Source organism: Haliotis cracherodii, unplaced genomic scaffold (assembly GCF_022045235.1).
Source record: "Haliotis cracherodii isolate W230 unplaced genomic scaffold, xgHalCrac1.p SCAF_30, whole genome shotgun sequence".
NCBI classification, from domain to species: Eukaryota; Metazoa; Mollusca; class Gastropoda; order Lepetellida; family Haliotidae; genus Haliotis; species Haliotis cracherodii.
Window position 1 is genome coordinate 2,731,829 of NW_027266287.1, and position 25,972 is coordinate 2,757,800.

Sequence of the window (25,972 nt, forward strand, 5' to 3'; positions counted from 1 at the left end):
GTATTTCAGTCCTTACAAATATGCATGTTGTGCAAATATAACAAAATCAGTTTACAGAAGAGCCCTATGTAGTTGTTATATACTGACTGCCACTGCCTACTGCCAATGAGATAACGTTTTATCTTCTTGGTGGCGTTTGTCCATCCAAATATTTCTTACGTTTAAAGTTAGAAACTACCCCAATAAATCTATAAATAGAAGAAAATCGAGGTAACATCGTGGACCAACAGGAGGATATTTTTTTAGGAAGTAAGCAAGTTGTATGGTAGACTCTACTCTAAACACGACGTGTGAAGGATTTAGTTCGAAACTCTACTCTAAACACGATGTGTCAAGGATTTAGTTCGAAAACTATTTATTAACTGTGTCACAAAAATGAAGTCAAACTGAAGAAGGATGAGGTCCTCGAAGTAGTTAATGTCTGAAAAATGGGAGAAGTCCTGGACCGGATGGGTGTACTGAGGGATTCTTGGAGGTCTTCTGGGGTGATAGAGGTAATTACTTAATAAGATCTCTCACGTTTGAATACTCTCAAAAACGAGGACACAAAAACTCACAAATTACGTGTGTACCTAGAGACAATAAATCAAAACACTACCTAAACTAAAAAAAGTGGTTTCTATTGTCATAATTATCGGTTTTCTTTAAGGTTGTTTCGATACTGTATCTGTTTTAAATATACTGTTTAACAAAGAGCATGAATGTTTTATGACTGGGTGAGACATTGGGAAATAATCAAGACAGATTTATGATCTTATGCAATATACTGAAAATTATTCCATTTCAGGCCCACCTGTGTTGATCGATGTTGAACTGCTTTATAAAACGTTCTTTGTTGAAGATATGTCACGTGGTTGTTTAAATTGTACGCATGCGTGAATCAGTTATGGATAGTTATGCAATACCGCACTCAGACTGATTGCAGAGGGCGATGGCGAAACTGTAAGTTTGATTCGACTTTCTAACATGTCAGTGTCTGGAAATAGGGATGTACTCGAAGGATTCTTCTAAAATAGTGTTATATTGAACATTTAGAGGTTCAGAGAATGAAGATAATGTACGTATTATTTTTGCTTCTTGTTTAAAACTGCAGTATTCCAGCTGTATGACGTGGTCTGTAAATACTTAAGTCTACTCCAAACGGCATAGATTCAAACAATATAGGAATACGATAATTATGACATACGGTCAACAAGTCCCCCAGCCTGACCACACAATCCATCTCGGCACCCTCATTGTCTTATGCCTGATTTCCTTTGTATTAAGATAGTATGTCTGTTACATATCTCCATAAACAGAATCGTTCAGACGACAAAAGGAATGTAATAACCAGTTGCTCGTCCAGTTAATTTACTTTCTGTCGGTTATATCCGGGCTTTCTTATGAAAAAGAGAGGAGTATTCCTGAGACATCACGTACAAGACAAGTTAGATTGCAGCTGCATGTGTTATGGAGATCTGAACAGTTTTTGTAGCAACCGTCGGCCATTGTAGCGGGAGGTGACCTCAACATATGTTATGGCGAAAATTCAAATGAATTGGATGTTTATATATATCTTGAGCACATGTATATTATTAACTTGTACTACATTATATTCTGTAACTTTTGACATCATATATCATATCGTATCATATCATATTATATCATATCTCATAAAGTATGTTAATTTTTGTCATGTCATGTCATGTCATGTCATGTCATGTCGTGTCGTGTCGTGTCGTGTCGTGTCGTGTCGTGTCATGCCATGTTACGTTACGTTATGTTATTATGACGGACAAACAGATAGACAGATTTATTTGTATGTTATGTTATGTTATGTTATGTTATGTTATGTTATGTTATGTTATGTTATGACAGATAGACAGAATTATTTGTATGAAGGCCAATTGACCCAGTGTACAAAATATAGTAATATCTAATTTTGTTGAGAACACGGACATTAGAAATTTTGCAAAATGTATCATTGTATCATTGTTGGATAATTGACAGAGTCTTTCTAAACAAAAATAATGATGATCAACTGCCTGGGATAAACATATCCCGCCGACCTGCATACGTCGGTTGGTTGGTTGGTTTGATGTTTAACGCCGTACTCAGCAATATTTCAGCTATATGACTTCGGTAAATATTCGCCTTTAATAGTGATCGTTTGTGGTTTGCGGACATATTCGTTTTAAGTTTTGCCCACGTGAGTCATCCCAGGTGACTACAAATATAACGTTTTTCTTTCGCCAAATTTATGCTTTAGATAGTACAATTATGATAGAAAAGTTACCACAACTTATGTCCTATTATTTCACGTAGGATTATGTCCCATTTCCAAACACCCCACTTTCTGTTTGGTACTTTGTAAGAATTATGAAGAGAAAGTTTTTTGTGTGACGCTAACATTTATCACTAATTCTAAGAGGATATTGGAAATGAATGTGAACAGCCACGTTGTCTCACTGTTGATGTAAATAATCTAGCCTGCTGCCCATGTAACTTAAACTTATTTATGTATGATCTTCATATGTCACGGTCTGTGACCAGAAAAGCAAATAAAGTTATGTCTTATTACCGCTAGTATCCCTGTTGGCACTTTCATAAAGTTCAATTTCAGTACATTTGTTGATAAACCACACTGACGCATATACATTGTTGTAGATATGAATCATTCTACTTAACTGTGGATACACTGGGCACACATACATAACAAAACCCCATGTCCGATGACTTGATGCCTTGATATGCAACAAGAAAGAATCTTGTTTATCCAGTGCGCATATACATGTGTCCAGTCTACCGCGGGCTTTGATGTGGCGTCAGTGTCGAATGGTTTTGTGATAGTTGTGCAAATATTCGTTGTATATCGTATATTTTTGTTACTTACTATCCTCGTATTTGCTATAAGAAAACGGATATTACCAACAGTAAGTCAGCTAACTGGCATACCCACTGACTGCTACATTCCTTATATGGGTTAAACGGTACTGTTTGTGTGTTCTAGTAACATCCGAAGATTAATAGAGACAATTTTAAGACAGTACAAGCTTTGGAGCGGAGAGATAATATGTCCAGATGACATCTGTTGTGTATAAGAGGATGTCTATGACCTGAAACGTTATTACGTTAGATCGCGGGGATGAAACATTAAAGCAAGTATTACACGCATTCACACACGGAAGAAATTTATAGTTGATATAGTATATGTTTTAATTAATCTGAAAAATATCAACAGTAAGCGGATATACAATTCCTCTTGAAAGAACTAAAGTACTAAAATAACAACTGTTATTTACTGAATAGAGAGTTCTTTTCTGATAAATCATTGACTATAAATTTCTTCTCTCATTTTTCAATGCAGTTCCCTTCAAATTTCTTCTCTTTTTCTAAACAGTTAAGAAAAACGTTGACATGATCACAACGTGATCATGTTGAATGTTACGCTGTGAGATCTGTCAAATCTATCACGGATTTGGTGCCATCTACAGGTACAGCCATTTCCACTCGTTATTGGAAACGTTCAGAAAAATATTTCCTTTCTCCCTTAATCCCATCTTTCATGCATGCAATACGCAAAACATATACTCAGTGAGATCTACATATAATCCATAAAATAAACTAATGACCATTCATTAAGATATCGATGGGTGTAGGGAACAGTCCCTTTGGATTTTATGATTTAACATAAAATTACATATTTATGTACAGTTTATAATAATATGAATATACAAAAATTCATCACCACTAGCCAAGTTCACTAAAATGTCAGTGGGAAGTTGTCACGGATAAACATGAATTCTAACCGCTTTCCGACTGATGCGTATTTCGCACACGGGCCCGGCCAGGCCATTTAATGTGTTTCCGAAAGGGGCGAAAGTGCTCTGTGCAACCCAAGAGGGGGCTCTAGGGGTTGCTTATATAGAATTTGGGAATTTTGAGATTTGGAATAGATGCCGATGGGGTTGGGGAGGAGAACTAAGGGAGCTGGGTATGGTGGATGTTTGTTTGTTGATGTGATTTTGATTTGGTAGATTATTGTGTTTTTAGATGCGTTTTAATATTAGTTCCGTTTTGATTAAGAATTCGCCTAAGGCTTTGAAGTTTTCTAGTTTATTTTGTGGGTTTTGTATTGTTTAGATTGGGGGTGGTTTGTAATGCGGTTAGATGTGTTATATTAGGTAGTGTGTGCAGTGGATCGATGAGTGCATGTTCTGGGGTTTCTAGTTGTTTGCAGTGTGAGCAGTTACCTGTAGTGAGTTTTTTATTTTTTTTAGGTGGTTATTTAGGTTGGTGTGTCTTGTTTGGAGTTTAGTGATTACGATTTGTTTTGATGGATGGAGAATTTTTGGTTTGGTTAGTGGTTTGCTGAGTACTTTTTTGATTTTGCTATTTGTGTTTATATATAGGTTATGTAATTTTTTGGTGGTTTTTTGCTTGTTAACACTTTTAATTTCTGATTTTGAGATAGGTAAGTTTGAGCTTATTTCTGGGATTTTGAGGGATAGTTTAGCTGCTTTATCGGCGTTTTCATTAGCGTATGTTCCTACGTGGGCGGGTATCCACAAGAAGGTTATTTGTTTGTCTGCCTTAGTTAGGTTGCTGGAGCTTTTAAGTATTTGATTTATTAATTTGGGTTGGTTTTTGGTATTTTTGTTTTGGAGGGATTGCAGTCCACTTAAGGAGTCGTTAAGTATTGGGATTTTATTGTGGTTTTTGGATTCTTGATTATGGAGGGCTGAGGCCATGCCCATTAGTTCTGCCGTGAATATTGAATGGTTGTTTGGGAGTCGGAAGGATTGTGTGGTTTTAGTTGGTTGTGTGGTATGGACTCCGAAACCTGTGTGTTTGGAGGTCGGATCTGAAGATCCCTCCGTGTAAATGTGACACCAATTTGGCCAATTTTTGTGTATGTATGCTGGTGTGGTGGTTTTAACTATGTTTGGGTGGGTTTGCTTATTTATTTGGCTAGCTATTGTTGTGTCTATTTTGGGTATTTTAAGTTTAGGAGTGAAGATATTTGATTGTTTGCAGTTTTGTTTAAGATTTTTAATTTGATGTTCATTTAGGTAGTTTGTTACTCTTTGGGATATTGGGGTAAGTATTGGGTGTTTACGAGCTAGAGCATGGTTGGGGCTGATGTTTTGGTTTTTTAAGTTGTGGATGAGAGGGTTTGATTGGGACGAGGCCCAGAAAATTAAGCTTAGCTGTTCCCTGCTTAGACTTAGTGGCATTTCTCCTGTTAAGGCCTGAAGTGAAGTGTAGGAAGTGCCATGTTGGGTGCGTGTAATTATTTTGAGAGTCTGATATTGTATTGAGTCAAGTTGTTTAGATAGAGAGTTGTTTAGGGTGTTGTATATGGCGCAGCCGTAGTCTGGTTTTGATCTAATTTGTGATATGTAGAGAGAGAGGAGGGTATCTTTGGAGGCTCCCCAGTTAGAGTCAGTTAGGCATCTTAGGGTGTTTAGGTCTTTACTGCATTTAGTTGTTAGGTTTTGGATGTGAGCATCCCAGGTGAGATGTTCATCGAAAATAAGTCCTAAGAATTTGGTTTGTTTTTGAAATTTGATTGTTTCATGTTTAGCTGGAGCATTGGGGAGGCGGGTTTCATGTTTTTATGTTTGAATACTATTCCTGTTGTTTTTTTCTGAGTTAAGGGAGAAGCCCCATTTGTCAGCCCATTGTTGTATTTATTAAGAGATTTTTGGAGTAAATTTTGGGCCATGTTAATGCTTTTAGCGCGATGATGTTTAAGGTTTTTGCATTAGCCCATCGTGCCATACCATGTCGAAAGCTTTAGAGAAGATTCTAACCAAGTCTGATCTTCTTTTACCATTGAATGCATGAACAGATTGAGTGACAGGGCTAACAATCCTATAGATATCCGGTATACATGGTATGAAGTATTCACTACTAATTTCCTCTAATGATGAAATGTTACCTTGTGACATCACTAAGCACCAATACTCAGCAGGATTATTTGGGCAATTGTAAAAATCACAACCCCTAATGTGAAGTAAAACCCATCCCCAGTGATTGTTAAGATAACAATTCCTATCTGAGGTGAGGTGAAATGGGGTTTATCGTCGCGTCCAAGATTATTGCACTTGTATAGTGACGTGCATGTGTGTGTGTGTTTGTGTGGCTGCTTGTAATAGTCCGGACTGATGTCGATTTATAGTGCTAGCTCACTGAGATACCATGCCGCAGTTTAGCATGAATACCCCACTCAGACACAGTATACTGACTCCGAACCGACCAGTCCTTGTTTTAGCCCCTTAATGCCGAGCACCAGACAGGGTAACAACAAGTACCATTTTTTAACGTCTCTTGGTATGACGCGGTCGGGGATCGAACCCCGGACCTTCCGCTCTACCACAAGACCACGGAGGCGGTATGTATAGGTGGAAGGAATATTATATTTATATTATTACTATAGTAGTAGTAGTTGTGTTACGCGTGGGATGAACGGCAGGGGTTCCTGCTAATACCACGAATAACTATTACAAGCATCTCACAATAATTTCTTAAGTTTAAAGCTAGATTTAATAATTAAAACAAAGGAAATTCACAGCAATTCTCAGTTACTGGGTAAGACACTCATATACAAAGTTAATCTGTTTAGGCAAAGCGATATGGCAAATGTACAATATAGATAATAGTCACCTCAGAATCCTTGACATCACATTCACAACGTATTCAGTCTCACATAGTTCTTGTCCTTTTTGTCTAACTTTGTCTCCAGGAATAATACTTGGCTGAACTGCCCTCGTTCAGTCATACCATATATATCCCTCTCCAATTCTTTTCCTTCCCCGTTTTTTATAAGATAACTTGCCCTCATATAGTAATAAAAAATTCCAAGTAAACGGTCTACTTTAGCACACATCACGAACCCTATATTTGAAGAAAAGTGAAAAGGATATATCTGCAAATTGGGATCATTGTTTTGATTTGGTGGGAACAAGCGTGTGGAGTTTTAGCTTCATTTGTCCGGTGGTTTCTGATGACAAGATAATTATGATGGAAGATGGACGATGGGCGGACTTCTTAGGGTAATTTTGTGCTTCCAGTTGTCTTTTCGGACAAAGAAATGTGATTGACGAGAGCATCATCCACTTTGACTTATCAGAGGTTAAATAATGAGTAGTATAAAGGAATCCGACCGTGAATCTGACACATCAGAGTTCGACACAACGATCTACTGTTTATATTGATTCAGCTGAATGAAATTCAAAGTTGACCTATTCATGCAAACGACAAGTGGTACAGCTCCATAATATTAATAATATAGGATACAAATTTTATGTTATGATGTCTAGAGGGTAGATATGTGTTTCAAAGCTTGAACATATAATATAACATGCATTGCCAGTTTGTATTGTACAATAGAATAAAAGTGACAAAACCCTTTCGATATTAATAAGAATTCTCCGCCAACTACAGAGTCGACTATAAATGAAGCTTGCTTGAACATAAAACAGGAAAAGTTCGGACAAACATTCATATATAATCTTCTTTGTTTCAGTGCAAATCGATGGGCGTTCACAGTATGTGGAGGAATGCTGCTCGTGTGTATCTTAATACTATACGTAACTTCTCGAAGTGATACCCAACTGCTCTTCAAAATCATCCTAAATTCCAAACAAGCATCCAATGGACTTCAGCACACGGGGCCGGGAGCCACCAACGAGGTGGTCCCAAACGATTCCAAGACAATCCTTTGGTACTTTACACCGAGATATTTACCCATGAATCTGACAAGCAGGGTCCCTGTAAGTGCCTGCCCTCAATCCAATTGTTTTGTGACTCGAAATAGAACATTTCTGCAAAGCAGTGATGCAGTGATATTTAACGCACAGTACATCAAGGGCGCCCTTCCACCTCGAAAGGCAGGCCAAGTGTGGATTTTTCACAACAATGAGCCACCTTATCTGTTTGCCGATGACAGAGATTTTTACAAACAACCATGGTCGTCCGCATTCAACTGGACCATGACCTTTAGGCATGATTCTGACATATTCAGGCCGTATGCTTTACTGAAGAAGAGAAGAACAGTGCCTCTGAAGAACTATAGTGCTATTGTCAAGAAGAAGACGAAATTGGTTGCATGGATGGTCAGTAATTGTCTTGACTGGAGCAAAAGAATGGCGTATGGCAAGGAACTGCAGAAACACATTCCAGTGGATATTTATGGCCTATGTGGGAAAATGACATTTCGCAGAGAACAAAATAAGGATTGGCTAAAACTTGTAAACGAAACCTACAAATTTTACATTGGATTTGAAAATAATTATTGTAAGGACTACATAACTGAAAAGTTTTTCAATAACTTTAACCTTGACCTTGTGACTGTGGTTCGTGGCGGCGGTAACTACAGTCGAGATGCTCCACCAGGTACATACATCAACGTTGACGACTTCAAGTCTCCCAAGCATCTGGCTGAGTACTTATGGTTTCTACACAACAATACTGATAAGTACATCGACATCCTTAAACGCAAAGGGGAATATTATTATGAAGCAGAAGAGTACCTCTACACGGATCCTGGGGGATCTCTGTTCCTTGAGCACTACTATGAACAGGAGTCTTTATGTGAAATTTGTAGGAAGCTAAAAAACATTGAAAATCACTCGAAAACAATACCAGACATTATTCCATGGTGGAAAGATGGTATTTGTAGAAATCCTACAAAACCCTTTTAAACCAGAGTTTGCCTCTTTACATGCACAGTGAAAATCGGGACTTTGCTCGTGAGTACCCATAATTCTGTATAAATATGCATGCATGCTCGGCCAAGATGTTTTTGTATATATTCTATACACATTTATATGTATATGTATTGTGTTGTTGAAATAATTGTGTACCTCTGATGCCGCTGATAGTGGCCTGAGTGTAAATAAAGTTCAGTTCAGTTCAGTCGGGATTAAAACATCATTGATTAAGGAATCATATGTCTATGAAATATGCCAACATATGTACGTGTATTTAGAGAAAAGCCAAACAGCATCAAGGGATGTCCCAGGTGGGGTACGTGTGTAAAAGCTGAGTTACGAGGATGTTATGCTGTATATTCCCCATTTCCTGTAACATGTAAAAAAATACGTGTTTCCTGGTCTCAACTGTAGACATGAGGCAAATGTGTCTATTGTTGAGACGACATTCAGAATTTAATGAAACATTTTAGTATAAAATGACTCCCTTTCAACATCAAAACAAATAGTACTTTTTCCTTCAGTAACATTTAATCCTTTATATGTTCAGTTTCTATTGCTAACATCTGTGAGGATGGTCAAATTTTTACAAGATATTGATTTATAAGGAGGGGTATCAATTTTCTGTTTTTCCTTTGGCGCCAAATGGATTTATTTGTTTCGTCGGATTATCGAGACTGGTTATTCTCAAGCGTTGACTTTTTACATCAAATATAATTGTGAGAAATGTCTGCCTTAGAGGAAGTAGCTATATAAAGCACATTTTGCTGACGTTGATTTCTGCTATCTTATTGCATGAATAAATTGGGCAAATACACACTGTTTAACAATACGTAAATGGCTTTTATCATATAATAGGTGAGTTTCTCGGCAGGATAAAGGCAATTGATAAAAACGATATCCGTTGGGGTCATATGCGGATTGAGATGCAAATATCAAAGGTCAAGTAGGGACTACTTTCAGCGTTTGTCAACAAACATGACGTCGCCCTTGTCATTCAGCCATCGATACACAAGTAACCATCGGGAATCTGGAGAAACTACTGGCATAATTGCTATCATTATCAAAAGAAGTTAGACACTGATTTTCAGTATATGAGACTAACTGTGACGTAGCTGATGTATTTTACAAGTTCTGGCAACTTTGGAGATATAAATTGCGAAACAATTTTGTGAGGGCACTATGCCTGGCCAAGCAGGATCTTTAGCCATATCTGTGCTTGTAGATCTCTGCGGCTTGGAATCCTTTCCACACACCAACATAGTTGGATATGATAAAGTGGTCATCACTGGTAATGTTTGGGGATAGTGAATATCCTGTATTAGGAATAAAGACTATGTATTTAGCTCGCCGAATTTATTCCTAATACAGGATATTTACCATCCCCAAACACACTCGCGTGATAACCTTTATTTATGCAGGTTTTACTTTATCAAAATATCACTGTATCCTGTAGTGTTTAATAACTTTCCATTTTCAGCTTTCACATACACAAATCCATAGCAATCTTTTAGCATACAATTATCAGTATCCACTATTCTATCCTTATTAAACATTCTGATATATCTTTCATATTTCTCACAAGAATCAAGATTATTCTTTTTAAATACATCTAGCCTTATACGAACCCAACACCTGAGAAGCATAACAAACCAAACTGCAAACATGACAGTAAAAAAAAATCTAAATTGGTTTCAGCATTAAGAATGATTGGATATTGCAATGAAAGCAAAATAATGCTTCACTTAATACTTAAACGTTATCTGGACGCGGATAGGGCGAGGTCAGTGTTAACACTGTTCTTATCAGTACAATCAAACAAACAGGGAACACGACTGCATAAATCAACCAAATCCGGTTGGTGTGTCAAACGCGATGAGAAATCAGAATTACTTATGGTTTTGCCAGGTCCAAACTGAACAGTGAAAGTGGCTGAGATTTCTGATGAATATGGGAAAAGCGTTTCTCCCATTTTTATAGCAATTGAACGAGTTAAATATTTGTTTCCTTACAGTTGATTTCAATTTTACATAAAATGACATGACTCTCATTTTCAACATCTACATAATGAGCTTAATGAGTGGGCTGATGTTTATATCCAAACCCTATCATGACGAAATTCTACAATATACGCCCACAAAAAAAAAATGTATAACAGAGATTAGTAATACGAATGTTAATTAATTGATTAATTCTTAACAACATTCTAACATGTCTAATAATCATGCCCTTAAAAAGGTAGTAAAATCCGGCTGTCCTTTCCTTTATTCCACAAATTAAAACAGTTGAAGTATAACTTTATTCTTTTTAACGCTATTTAGTACTTTTTCTCCTTTAAAAGTATTTATATTTGAATTTGATTTATAAAGGTGTTTATACTCCAAAGGTTTTTTATTCTCTTTTTGACATGAACATTCAGTGAAATTTATCAACTTGTATTATTTTCTCTTGTCTTGATGTGTGTTTTCACGTACATCTATATATAATTGTTGGCCAGAGGGATGGTGTAAATCCTGCTAGGGTACCATGCAGGTAGCAGAAATACTATAAGTCTCCGTGGTGCCCAGGATGGTGGCCTAACTTTGGTTGCTGAAGATGCTCTAGCTCGTTGTTTTCATGTATTGTCACACATAGCGATATCTTTTTATGGACGCATGTTGGTTTTAAATATACATCTGTAAAGTTCTAGTTGCTTTATTATCCATGATAGACAGGTTTTAAGTGAAGATTATGTGTTATTATTAATGAATAACTCAAAATACTATATGAATGTAAAAATGCATCTTCCCGAGGCAAGAGAGTTAACTGACTTTAAAAGTCCAGTTTCCACCAATGCCGAACTTGACTGGACTCGATCGTAGCCACCAGTGGCTATAGCTATTACCAGTGATGTCCCTTCTAAGCCTCTCCTATGGACCAATCAGATTCCACCTCTCGTATCACTTGCGTTTGCTTCACACAAAAGGGTGGCGCCCAGTCAGGACGATCTGCTCGAAAATCAAGATCTATATTGTGATAAAACGGGTCTTACATCGCGAAATCATCAAATCACGTGAGCACCATCATTACGAACCAGATTTCGATTTCGGTGCACGATTTTGATTGGACTATGCAAAGACTCGTTAGTCCAGCCAAAATGTAACTCCATAACATAGGTCTAGTTCGGCAAGGGTGGAAAGTGGACTTTTTAAGTGGTCAGTTAACTCTCTAGCCTCGGGAAGATGGTAAAAATGCCGATGCGACCTTGAATTGTCCCGCACTCAATCAACGACCCACCCACCCCAACTCACTCAGGGGGATTTGATTGTTTCTAAAACCCCTGTCCCCGTCGACGAAATAAAATATTTATGAAGTTGACGTAAAAAACCCAAAATCAGTGCACTGTTTACCACATTACCATGAGTAACGCACAGTTTTAATATCTTGTACACCCCTATTGCTCAAGGAGGGCAAACATATAGTCCTATTTTAGTTTCAAATCAAGTGTGTTACATCCATTTATAACAGTTAATTGTTTCTTTTTATTCTATACCTATTCTCTGTTCTTCTTTAACATCGTTCACTTTGCCTTTTTATTTTTATATAAATGGGTCAGTTGATACACAGTACAATCACCAGCTGTAAATCACGATTGCAAAGAAGTAATAATTCCATCATCTGAGAAATGATTTGACATGTTTAAACACACATTTCTCAAACAGGTGATAACGAACTGGTAAGAGAGACAGTTCTACAATAAGAATATAATTAATCAAGAGGAATTAAAGAAATTACATAACGGAAATGATATTTGTTCTGCAAAATACTTTAGAAAACGATTACTAAATTTGTCAGTCCTAAGTTGCTTGGAAACGTTGAGAGGAAGCAAAATGTCTCTCGGTACAGATTTTAGGTGACATACTCTGAAGGCAATAGTCAGCGTTTTCAACTGTGTCACCATCTTAATGTCATCATTAGGATTATCAACAGTTGCAATGCCTATGTGGTAATTGTTCAATATAATTGCTTCATCAACATCATCTTTAACCGCAAAATCATATTTTTTTGTTTGGAAAATGTCCTTAATTCTATGAGTCTGTTTAGGATAATACTCGAAAATACGCCACCATGAATTGCTACCGTGATCCGTGTTTATCACATTATCTAAGTCTTCTATCTTTGTTCTTTATCACAGTTATATCTAAATTACGATATTTTCTAAAATAAAATTCTTATCATCATGTGAATTTCTACGTTTGGCTTTGTTATGAATCCCATTTCCCTTACGCATGAGCTTTCTAATATTCCCATTCATCCGGGGAGCATCTCTGGGGGAATATTTGTTTGGCAGAATCCAGTGATAGTATCTACTGACTGCCAGTTGTGTTAATGTATCCATCATTCATAATATAATTCCAATTTACCTTAATGGCATTCCGCTGAAATAACTGAACATCAATAGTATTTACTTTGGATTCTTACAAAAGTTTTGCACATTGCATACCTCAATAAACCGAAAACAATAGACAGTCAATCCTTATAATTGAACTCGACAACGTAAACGTGTTATCTACAATAGTTTAACCAAAGAAAGTTGCACATATCAAAGCAGACAGAAATGACAAGAATGATAAACATTTCTTGTGTAGGAATACATATTGTGGATTGACATGAATCAGGGGATTGTTTAATTTATGCACAAACGTTGACACGCCCACAAAGTCAGTAACAAATCGTTGGAGAGTAGGATAAAAACAAAGTTCATAGGACCTGTCAATCAAGGCAAGAGTCGAGAAGACCATTCACACTGTAACGAACCGGAACAAGTATGTCCGGGAGAAGGCGGCTGTTTTAAATGCCATGGTCAGCTACAGTCAGATTCGAACATTAGTTCCATGAGAATGTGAAGACATAGTTGGAAAAAGGCGGATTAGAAATGCAACACGAGGACATGAAATTGTGGAACCCAGGCAAGTGGGGGGAAAAACAGGCTTGCAAGCCTGCACATTTGCTGTTTAATTCCTTCTGGGCTTTCGGTCTCAAAGGGTTGTTTGGACAATGTATATGCATGCATTTGGCTAAATGTCCTGTCCATTCGATACATGTGAGCAGAAAGGGAATTGCTCGACTGTAATATCGACTGTATAATACTATACTAAAAATAGTACATTCAACCACACTCTGGATATCTCTTGCTTGATAACGGTGATAGAACCTACGCCGAAACGTTGCTCTCAATTGTAATAAAGAAGTTGTTCATCCATAAATTCTTATCCTTACTCCAAATACCGATTGTTATATCTCGCCCACTTTTGAATGCGATGGTTCGGCCATTACGTTCATATGCGTTGTCCAGCTACATCTATAAGAAACAAATTCACTAGATACTTGCCTAAAAAATATCGTCGTCCAATTTACGATGTCATCAAGTTGTGAGCTCATGAAATGTGAATCTCAAGAAATGACGCCATGACTATGTTTTATCGTGAAATAAACAACGCCTCGACCTTCGTTCTACATTCAAAATTTAAAACAAACACGTTTGGGGATACTTTTATGAAATTGTGTGCTCAGTCTACACTGCAGAAAATATTCCCATACGTATTAATTATCCCAAACTGTTTTTGTTAAGTTACTTTAGAATACATAAAAATATATGTAAACAATTACGTCACAGCTAATTACACCTATGGACACTTATTAACCTACGATTGACATCGTATTGTTTTCATGACTGCCTTCGTGGTCTAGCGGTAGAGCGTCCGCCCGGAGAGTGGAAGATGTGGTTCAATTCCCGGCTGCTTCATACCAAAAGACCTTAAAAGATGTTGTTATCCTTTCAATCCGGCATTAATGGACTAGAACAAGGGCTGGTCGTCTCGGAGTCAGCACAGCAAAAAAAGTGTAGGTTTCCGTCTTCCGGAAACCTTCCGGATACCTTCCCATTTTGGATCCGGCCCGGATACCTTCCGGAAACCTTCCAAAAAAAATGTCAAAATTTGGGGGATGCATTTTGTTCACTTAAGAGTAAAACACATAAAAAATTAACTTGAAAATACCAAGCAATTTGAAGGTTGTTGAAGGCATCTGGAAGGTTTCCGGAAGGTATCTGGATGCAAATTTTCTTCATGACTTGCTTCTGGTAAATAATGTTAGCCTGTGCATTTCAGGTACCTGTTGTAATATTCTGTGTTATTTTAGTTGTAAATATCCTCCTCAAACTGAGATATGTGGCATGCATTGTTCACAAGTTGTTTCGCGACATGGGTCCAATGTGTGAAGCTTATTGCTTATAGCAAAACAGCATTCTCACTCAGAAAAAAATGGAAAGTCATTGGCTATGTGCTTTGGCATTTGGTCCTGGTGAGATTAACAGATTAGTTTGGAACGGTATTAGTACTTGCTATATCGGGACAGTGTAGTTTTATGGGAATATAAAACAGAATACAATTGTCCCAAATTGGTGCATAAGACTAATGACATCCATAGAAAACACCTAAATAAAGTACAGAAAAAATATCAATGTCATTTGTCTACAACGATGTCATATGTGGAACTACAACTTGTGTTAAGTGAGCTGTATTTATAGTAAGAAAACATTCAGGCATTAGTACATTTTATATTTGTTCAGCACCTATGTTATGGCTGATCAGTATTATATTTCTTTATGCTAATGAAGCAAATCATGTTTTTGGAAAAAAATCTTATTTATTTATTATATGGCATTTCATTGGTACATATCACAAATTGAAATTTGATCAAGCAAGAAGAGGAACTAGCATAAAGTAACCAGTGGTGTTTGCAAGGACTTACAGAACAGACGTTTCAATGCCATTTTCTAAATAAACAAATTAGTCAAATCTCAGAAGAATTTTATTGAAGAAGAATATCTAAAGTCAATTATGTCTCTGCAGTAAACCACAAAAGTCATTCAGATTTGTATAGTCAGCATCGGTGTACACAAACTGGACATAGTCACAGTGCTTTGGCATAAATTCATTCAGACTTCATTAGTGTCATAATAAAACCACCTATAGTAACACTGATGTGGCATTATTCATTCAGAATCATCACTTTCTGAGGTGAATCTGTTGGTTGTTATCAGGAGTACTGTTCATCATCTGGCGAGTCCCTTGTCTGAATTGTGTGAGCAAGATCTTCTTAAATGTAGCTGGTGTCAGATTGTGAAATCCAGGTACCTGAAACATTTCATAACATCTTTAGAAACTTGTTAGTCAAAAGTTATGAAACACACACATATTTACAAATGTTTAAAGTTGTTTTCTCGAACAGTGAGTTATTGACAATTTATCTTGCAACTGATATTTAACCAATCTTTGAACATGTAAATAAGCCATTGCAAACAGAAAAGTGTTTAGAAAATACAAAAATGTATCCGGTCTTCTAAAACAATACCACAAGGTTCACCTGAATTTTGCTTGAATGTTTGCATTACATCAAAATGTAAGGAAGGGTAAACAAGACTATGCAAAAATAAGTTACATAGGTTCTTATACATAAATACATAAATGCAACTATTCATAATTATCAAAACACATGTCACGTAAGTGATCTCAAAATACAACATAATGAGCGAGTGAGTTGGTATAGTTTCATGCAGCTTGTTAGCAATATTCCAGCTATGGGCTTCACACATTGTACCCATGTGGTGAATTGAACCCGGGTTTCAGAGACTGTTTCACCCACTAGGCTACCCTTGCACACCAAATACAAAAGAAAGTATATTAAGAATTCAGACAATAGATATTCTCACCAAATTCATTAATTCATTAATTCATGAAATTCAAATTTTGACAAATTAGGATGAGACTGTAGAAGCATTTATCTAAGTTATTATGGATATTTAATATCTACCGTTAATTGGTAGTCCATCATAGACAGTGATAAGAAATTCAACTGAAAAGTACGACCTAAACCATCAACTAAAAACTATGTATATTACACTAAAGGGGCCGGTCATGTATTACCGGTGTGTTCTCATTCATTTTTGACACAACCCTCCCTGAAAGAAAATGCAAAGCACTTTATATTTTATTGTCCATTTTGTCAAAAGCCTTCCCTAGAGACTCTCACATTTTGGGGTGACCCTCCCTGTTTGTTCTGATCTGAATTCAAATATTCATGACTCATTATCATATTTTATCATTTATCCTATCTTTTCTGAAAATGAACTAAATGAAGATTAACAATAACATGCAAATCTGCCAAAATATTGGCCTGGCAAAGTTTAAATTAATCATAATTACTGTTATAAAGTTTTGGATCCGTCATCTGTTTCTAAATACAGTGAAACCCAACTTTGACTTGTGTGGCATTGTTGAATCATCTACCCAATGTTCTTTGAGTGGTCAAAGTCTGTGTCTGACACATAGTGTGCTACAAGGGAGACATCAGTTTGTGTCTAGCCGAACTGTCTGATAATCTCAAGGGCTGCCTTGGTAGCATCAAGGGATGTAGCTCATCCTAAATTAACGTAAAACAAGTGACATCATCTCTTCTACAGAACACATGATCAAAGCCTGCCCCACCTTTGATGTTTGTAAGCTTGCTACTCTAAAAGCAGCTAATTAGCAAAATACACTCAATGTCAACTCATTGTGGACTAGGGATTAACAGGGCAATTAGTGTCGGGTGGGTATTAGTACTTGCAATTGTCTCTTAATTACTTAATTGAGTAGTGACGGCTTAGTCAGTTGTGCCTTTACAACCACGCTGACTGCTATTCAACTTATCGAGTCAGTTTACTATGTAACATGCTTCTTGGGAATATACGGTGATGAAAACGCCGATAAAGCAGCTAAACTATCCCTCAAAATCCAAGAAATAAGCTTAAACTTACCCATCTCAAAATCAGAAATTAAAATTGTAAACAAGCAAAAAATCACCAAAAAATGGCATAACCTTTATCTAAACTCAAATAGCCAAATCAAAAAAGTGCTCAGCAAACCACTAACCAAACCAAAAATTCTCCATCCATCAAAAAAAATCGACAGAGTAATCACTAAACTCCAAACAGGACACACCAACCTAAATAACCACCTAAAATTTTTAAAAAAAAACACTACAGGTAACTGCCCACACTGCAAACAACTAGAAACCCCAGAACACGCACTCATCCACTGCACACACTACCTCACACATCGAACCGCATTTCAAACCACCCTCAATCTAAACAAGGCTCTCACTCTAGAAGCAATACAAAACCCACAAAATAAACTAGAAAACTTCAAGGCCTTAGGCGTATTCTTAATCAAAACGGAACTAATAAAACGCATCTAAAAACATAATAACCTACCAAATCAAAATCACATAAACAAACAAACATCCACCATACCCAGCTCCCTTAGTTCTCCTCCCCAACCCCATCAGCATCTATTCCAAATCTCAAAATTCCCAATTATATATAAGCAACCCCTAAAGCCCCCTCTTAGGGTTGCACAGGCCACCTTCGCCCCTTTCGGAAACACATTAAATGGCCTGGCCTGGCTCGTGTGCGAAATACGCATCGGTCGGAAAGCGCACATTAAATCTCCAAAGTAAGTAAGTACCAAGGAAATGTATCTTGCTGGATAACAGTTTTTTCTAATTTATCAGAGATCAGAAATAATAATAATGGGTTTTTTTATGTGCATTTCTTTGTTGTGTTTACTAGGATGATTAGTAGTGATGGTGTTTGAATTATTAGACACTATTTATTCCAAAAGAGGAATAGGGTTGGTGAAGAGGCAAAGCTTATTTGAACAACATATACATTGAATAAACAGAAACTGTACAAAAAAACAGATTAACTGTATCTACAGTTGAAACTATCATGATGCAAATTTTCACTGAATCAAAGTCATATCTTTCCAAGACTCAGATCAGGTTGTAGTGATTGAAGGTCACATAAAACTTGCTAATTTCAAATCACTCATCCCGTACTTATGATTTGGTTTGAAATTGTAGCGAGCAACTGCCCAGACATAAGGAGGAACAAGATGACATAGATATTTACCCATTTGTAAACTGTACAGCCTGAAGTATGTTTGTTGCCACATATCAATAAAATAGTTCCATATTGGCTGATTTATTTGTTGTAATGTAAGGGCAGAAATAGCATCAGTTATTACTGACAAATATCCCTTGTAAAACCTTTCAACATGTTCAAATGACACATCGAGGGCCATTGTGAAAAATTGTAATCTGACAGCACCATGTTAGGATTCTTAAATACAGTTTCAGCTTGACATTGAGTACATTCACAACAAGTGAGCCGTGTCTGCCAATCAGAGTCGGTGAGTAAATTGGAGTAGGGGACTAATTTCGAAGGTAAACTTGTTTCAACGTTTAACAACTACATGCATTTGTGTTTGTATGAGACGATGTGTGTTTAATTCCATATATTTTACTTCAAAGCATGTTATCACAATAAATTGAGTAGAGGCTAATTTATAATGTAAACTTGTTTTAACATTTCACAATTATTGGTCTTTGCAAGTTATCAATCAAAGTTTAATTTCATTTATTTTACCAAGGTAAAAAAAAAAATAAGGTATCATTTTCGTCAAGTAATAATCGCCGTTTTCGCTTTCGGCGAGTATTTCGGCAGTCAGTGCCGTTTTCCTATGGTGTCGTTTCAGCTATAACCCGCTTATTGCACATTATAAGTTTCAATTTATATTTATAATCACTTTAACCACTGTAATAAGTAAAAAATGAGATAAAAGCATATAGAAAATAAACAAGCACTTGTTATAAAATGTGCATCCGCAGGCAATATTTATAAGATAATCCTGCATGTAGCTGTGGCCATCACACTGAAGATGCACTTCACTTCTTTCTCATATGCCCAAAAAACAATGATTTAAGACAGAATATGTACTATTATGTTAAGGGATATGATCTAAATTCAATTCTATTAGGTAATCCTGAAAGGACGTCAAAAATAAACTTAGAAATTCTTAAATCAGTACAAGACTACATTCAGCTATCCAATAAGTTTTGTGATTTTACATAGCATCTTAAATTTATAATACTATTCCTTGCCGTATATTGCAGTACACTATTACTACTAAAAATGCGACCTGACAGCGCCGACAACGTAGTTTCTATAATAAGAACATGTATATAACTGTATTCCTTGACTGTACTTTTGTCATATCATATTGTATTTTAATTCTGGAGCGGTATTCAAATAAGTTTTTGCTTGTTTACCCATCCAGTTCACAAGTTGTGAAATAAATAAGTTTAAAACAATATTTAGTTTAGTTGCATCTCCAAATCAGAGTCGGCGAGTAGATGCTAGTTTTTAATGTAGTTATTTGTGTTTACAAGTGACCATGAGGCGGTATGGTTTTACGCTGTTTTTAGCAATACCACAGCAAGGGACACCTGACATAGACTTCACACATCGTACCCATGACAAGAATCGAACCTTGGTCTTCAGCACTTCAACCACTAGGCTACCCCACCGCCAAAATTCCCAACATGATAAAGTTGTCATCACGGTATTCTTCAACAAGTTCAAGTGAAAATATCCATACCTTTCAAATGTCTTATCTTCCACTTCACAATGTTCACTGTTGCAAAACTCCTGATATTTAATTTTTTCTTGATTCTTCACACCTGCAAAAGTAAGTTTAGTCGGTACGGTATGGACTAAAAAAATGAGTCACTTTAGAGTTTAGAGTATCTAGATAAAGGAATATAAGTAAGCAAACATATTTCTACATCATATACATTAGCAAGGATTAACATAAGTTAGGTAGATTGCTTATCCTACAAAAATTAAATCACACATTTACTAACATATATAAAACAGAATAAGTGGCTTACAGAAGATAAATAACTTTAATACGTGATCAATATTATTAACATATTCCTTACCTGAATCAGAGACCATATAACAGTCTATGTATTATGGTCTCTGTCTGAATATGTCACGTCTTCAGCTCCCTGCAATCGAGGTTGTGAAACATTTCTGCTGTAGGAATATTAAATCCGCTGGGATATCCCTTGTCACACTGCCTGGCATGGTAGGCAAACGCATATTCCATACACCACATAGATATACTTCCTAATACACACTGTCGAAATCCCCGCAGCTCCCAATAGAGGGCTCCGAGCTTTTTCCGATTACCCACAATGCATCGCCGGCGGCCATTACGGTAGGCTATTTTTGTAAACACGCTCGGGTTGTCCTATTGTTAATGCTCAGTCATCCAACACGTGAAAATGCCGACTACTTGCGCTATTGTCAATTGTCATAACCGATCTGGTAGAGACCAAAAGAACTTTTTTTCGGATCCCAAAGGTAGTTTGTCATCAAGGCGAGGACACACAGAGGAAAAGCGAGCGGCGGAGACGCCTTTGGTTGGCGGCTATCAACAGGTCCGATATGAAAACGTGTGATCAACTCCGTGTTTGTTCCGACCACTTCCTTTCGGGTATGATTTTTTTATTTCACAGTTTAGTTTAAAATGGTGTAAGATTTTGTCAGAGAGAAATAAACACCTCACGTGTGTATTACTGTTATCGTAGTCGTGGTAATCACTGGCCGAAGTAAATAATGGCTTTAGTTGACCAGTGATACATCTAAGCAGGAGGGGTGTATATCTATACATATACAGTCCATGCACATGCATTTCTCACTCATGCAGATGATAGGTTGGTAGATGGCATGTATCATATTGCAATGACCTGATGACACTCCTCCAGTCATTCCACTAATTTATACATATTTCTGGAGAGTTGAATATTTAACTTTTGATTTATTAACTTTTGCATATATATATTATATATGTTTATGTTATATATATATATATATATATATATATATATATATATATATATATATATATATATATATATCCATCCTGCTTTATCCTAATTTATATACATATTTCAGGAGAGTTGAATTTTTAACTTTTGAGTATTTAACTTTTGCATATATATATTCATCCTGCTTTTTTATTTCGGGTAAACCACATTTGTATGATGAAACAAATCCAGACTATGTACCGAGCATCAACCTGGGCTACGATTCTGTGAAATTACCAGTGGTATCAGCTGTCAGGCATGAACGATTGCAGAAGAGGAAAGAATCAATAAAAGCAACTGACGCTGCAATGAGCCTTTTGAAATTAAATGCATCATTTGCTATCGATACAGGCGCAGATGTGTGTGGACCTCTGCCGGAGACTGACTGTGTCGATACAAATACAGAAATATCTGACACAGAAAAGTTGAAATTTGCAAATATAGAAATTTTGGAATTGAAGGATGAAAATGGGAAACTTCGGGAGCAAAATGAGTGTTTGAAAAACATTGTGCATAAAATGAAGGCTAACATGCCTGAAGATTTTGAAAATGACAATGACAAAGTGAAGTATTACACCGGTTTGCCTAGCTTTCTTACCCTCATGTCACTGTTTAACCTCATTTCCCCTGAAATGAGTGAAAACAAGAATTCATCACTGAACAATTTTCAGAAACTGATTATTACACTTATGCGGCTTCGACTTAACCTACCGATTACAGATCTCAGTTACAGATTTGGTGTGTCAAGGGCAACAGTGTCAAAGACATTTTTGGAAACTTTGAATATGATGTACCGGTCACTCCAGTTTTTAGTGAGATGGCCAGATAGAGATGAACTGCATGAAACAATGCCAATGGTTTTCAGAAAGTATTTTGGTCGAGGTTATAACATGCATTATTGACTGTTTTGAAATTTTCATTGACAGGCCTTCTATGATGACGGCAAGAGCTCAGACATGGTCAAACTACAAGCACCTCAATACAGCTAAATACTTGATAGGGATCACACCTCAGGGGACAGTTAGCTTCATATCTGCAGGGCTGGGGCGGAAGAGTGAGTGATAAACACTTAACAGCTAACTCTAAATTCCTTGATAACCTAATTAATGGTGATGAGATACTGGCTGACAGAGGATTTGAAATTCAGGATTTAGTGGCTCTTGTTGGAGCAGAAGTCAAATATCCTGCATTCATGAGAGGAAAGCAACAGCTTAGTGCGACTGAAGTGGAGTCCACGAGAAAAATAGCTAATGTTCGCATTCATGTGGAACGTATTATAGGAACTGTTAGACAGAAATTTATGATTCTTGGTGCAACATGTCCAATCGACTATCTTATAACAAAATCTACTGATGATTGTCCAGTCTTAGACAAAATTGTGTTTGTGTGTTGTGCTCTCACAAATTTATGCCCCTCGGTTGTACCATTTTACTAAGGATTGTCAATGTAAACAGATTTTACAGAGGAATTAAATGGTTTGATGATATTTCTAGATTGTTTTATTTAGTGCATGGTATGTACTTCTAAAAAAAACATGTCTGCAGTTTATCGTCATAGCAAGTGATTTACTGCACCCATTGTCTGAAGAACATTTAATTGCAAAAGGCTCGTTACCCTGCAGCCATGACATCTGTATGCCCTGAAACACTTAATTGCTGTTATTTATAAGATGCGAATCCTATTTGTTAATCCCCATTTTCGTGTACATCGACATCTGCCATCCTGAACGAGATCTGCAAGTATGTCAATGATGAATTACTGTTTACATTTATATTTATTACTTACAAAATGTCAGATGACCTTGGCTATATAAGCCTTGGTCCAGAGAGATTGAGGAGAAGAAAGAAAGGTCTTACCCTTAGCCTAGATAGGGTTAGGCTGGGTGCTCAAGGGCACCTAGACCACTACCTCTATGTGCTGACCTAGCACATAGTGTCTTTGGTATGCGTATCGTCTCCAAGTTGTCACTTCCTACAGGAACCATACGGCGGCCCCTTGCATATACGAGTATGCAACATAAACTACAATGAATTTTGTTATGAAGTATTTGTGTTACTCTGCACATTCAATAAAAATGGTCAAGAATGTGATTCTATCTTATGAACACGTTTCACCTTCCCAAGGCTCATCAGTGCAGCTTGGGTTTCCCATCAAATAACTTTGCTGAGAAAACTGCAGACGTGTTTGGGGGTTGTTTGTTTACAAATCTAGAGGAATGTTTTATATAAAAAATAAATTCCCCGAGTTCTTTTTCACACAAATTTACAAATGTTCGAACACCAAGGATGAGGGAAGCAAATGTCTCGATGATTTTATTTCTTCAAAGTTTTCAGAAAATTTAGCTCCTGGCAGTCAGGACAAAACCACTCAGCCACTGGTGTCTTCTTCAGCTTCATACAAGTCAAATGGAACCACTCGAATGGTTGGTTGGGGCAGTCAGTAGAATCACAGGCTATCATCCGCCCATGTTTTGCTCCACCACATATACAATACAGACTTAGGTTTTCGTCAGTAGTGTCCAGATTTTCAACAGGGCCATGGTGACTTGAGGATCTAACAGTATCTGTATTTACTGATGCAGTAGAGCTGGATGCTTGGAGAACCTTTTCACCTTTTTTCAGGGTTTTATCTTGTTTCCTTGATTTCCTAGTAGATTTCACCTCCTTCATAGTATTGGGTCTGTCAGTCTTTGAAGTGCTGGCTGTCAATTCCTTCATTACTGTCCTTGAACTGTAGTGTTTAGAAACAAGTTCTGGCATGACCACAGTGGCAAAGAATCTAGCCGACTTGTCAACAATGTCACTCCAAGTGTCAGGACATGGTTCAATCCTTTCCACGAACATATCTTCACGGGTCCACATAATAAAGTCACAATAGTCAGCATCTGAAAGATATAGCTGTGTTTGAATTTGGTAAAATAATCATGTTTTCTTCTCAGCTGAAAACCACTGGCAGTGTTTTCCAAACAGGATCCTTTCCCAGCTCAAACATTCTCATCCCGCATGCAAAAGGAACACTTTATCTCCAGACATCCTCTCCCACAGCAATCACATTCAACCAAACCATCAGGTGAAGCTCCCATATGCGGATACGCTGACTTGAGGAAAAGACCACAGGTTTCAGACTTCCAGTTTGTATGGTTTGGAGCAGTCTCTCGCTGATACTTGTTCCATGCTGTTTCCTCATGTTTGCAACCCCATTTAGTTGCTGCACTGGAGAACTTGCATTCCGTCGGATAGCAAATCGATTTCAGTAAACTCATTGATGGATTCTCACATGATGTTGAACAGACCGCTTTAACTCTTGATGCTGTTATTCTACCAGTTCTCATTCGATGCCAAAGCTTAGAATCTGCTTGATCTCTAGTTATAAGCTTCATCTTCTGTTACTGCAAGTTTTGGTAACAAGGACTGACAGTGCTCGAGAATATGTTCACAGTCCATAACCACACACTTGTCATCAAACAGTTCAGTCAATACCAATGGATATTTGGCTTGAAGGCTTTTTGGGATGTAAGCTGTGTTATATTCTCTGTTCACAGACAAACAGGAAGGCATGTCAGGTTTGATGGCGTTGAAGAAAAGGTCTATTCTTGATTTATTTATTTCAGTTGGTTTCTTTACAGATGTCCTTTCATGGCTGGCAATTTTCAGATCTAAGTTTTCCAGTGTTTGAACTTGGCTAATTGTCTTATCAAGTTGTTTTTTCAGAGTTTTAGATGATGTAAAGTCAAGTCCAAAAAGAGGGGAATAGTTGACTGAAGTGCGTGACGTCGGCAACATCCAGTATGCAGGGGCTTGTGTCACTGTACTGGCTTCTCTTAGTCTAACTGTGGCTTCAATGTAGAATAGCACAGAAGCAACATGAGAACAGCTTTCTCCAAGTCCAGCTTTGCAATCACAATGTGCAGAAGTTATTTTAGACTGGTCATCAATAATTATCCATGGATGGAGACTGGGATCTGATAACTTTGGCGTATGCATCACTCTTGCTTTTATCACCTTCCTCGGATTTTCACTTGCACTGTAGATGTAAACACCAACATCCCTCACCCACCCACAGATAAAACGATCGTAAGCATCTAAACTCTTGTAATTTTGAAAGTCTTTCAGCGTGTAGAAGGGTCAGGGATGGAAAATCAGATAATTTACCAGGTCCGGGTAAGTCAGTTTGGGAAACAAGCTGTGATCTCTATTCCATTCTTTTTCATCAATCTGGTAAGGGTCCTGTTTACCGATAAATGCAATCTTTTCCAAATACCTCGCATGTGCTTGTTTGTTTAAGGAACCCACATACTTCTCCATGACGTACGATATCTTGATAGTCACCCAAAACAGATGCTCAAAGCATTCACAGTGCGCTTTCTACAATATTTGCTTGGATTAGATAATGGCCGCCGATAGCAGAGAGTCATGCGAGCCTACCAACATGTCGCGCCGCACGGGCTTGTGGGTAATGTTACTATATTTAGCACAAAG

At 37.1% G+C, this 25,972-nt stretch overlaps 1 protein-coding gene, 1 long non-coding RNA gene and 1 pseudogene across 3 annotated transcripts; 2 read left to right on the forward strand and 1 right to left on the reverse strand.

The window, feature by feature from the left end:
* Positions 1-888: 888 nt before the first annotated feature.
* Positions 889-21,070, forward strand: LOC139477018 (glycoprotein 3-alpha-L-fucosyltransferase A-like). Of its 2 annotated transcripts, XM_071259580.1 has the most exons (3): positions 889-942; positions 7,511-8,735; positions 20,989-21,070. In XM_071259580.1, the coding sequence occupies exons 1-2, from the start codon at positions 932-934 to the stop codon at positions 8,685-8,687; spliced, it is 1,188 nt and encodes a 395-aa protein (XP_071115681.1). In that variant the 5' UTR covers positions 889-931; the 3' UTR covers positions 8,688-8,735; positions 20,989-21,070. The 2 variants fall into 2 exon arrangements, with proteins under 2 accessions (XP_071115681.1, XP_071115680.1); XM_071259579.1 differs by lacking the exon at positions 20,989-21,070 and having other exon boundaries at positions 7,511-9,387.
* On the reverse strand, positions 15,612-20,766 carry LOC139477062 (uncharacterized). The gene is made up of 3 exons (XR_011654135.1): positions 20,562-20,766; positions 20,219-20,300; positions 15,612-15,874 (listed from the first exon to the last, which is right to left on the reverse strand). It is a non-coding gene; the product is annotated as an uncharacterized lncRNA (long non-coding RNA).
* On the forward strand, positions 20,910-22,483 carry LOC139476963 (uncharacterized; annotated as a pseudogene).
* The last annotated feature ends 3,489 nt before the right edge of the window (positions 22,484-25,972 follow it).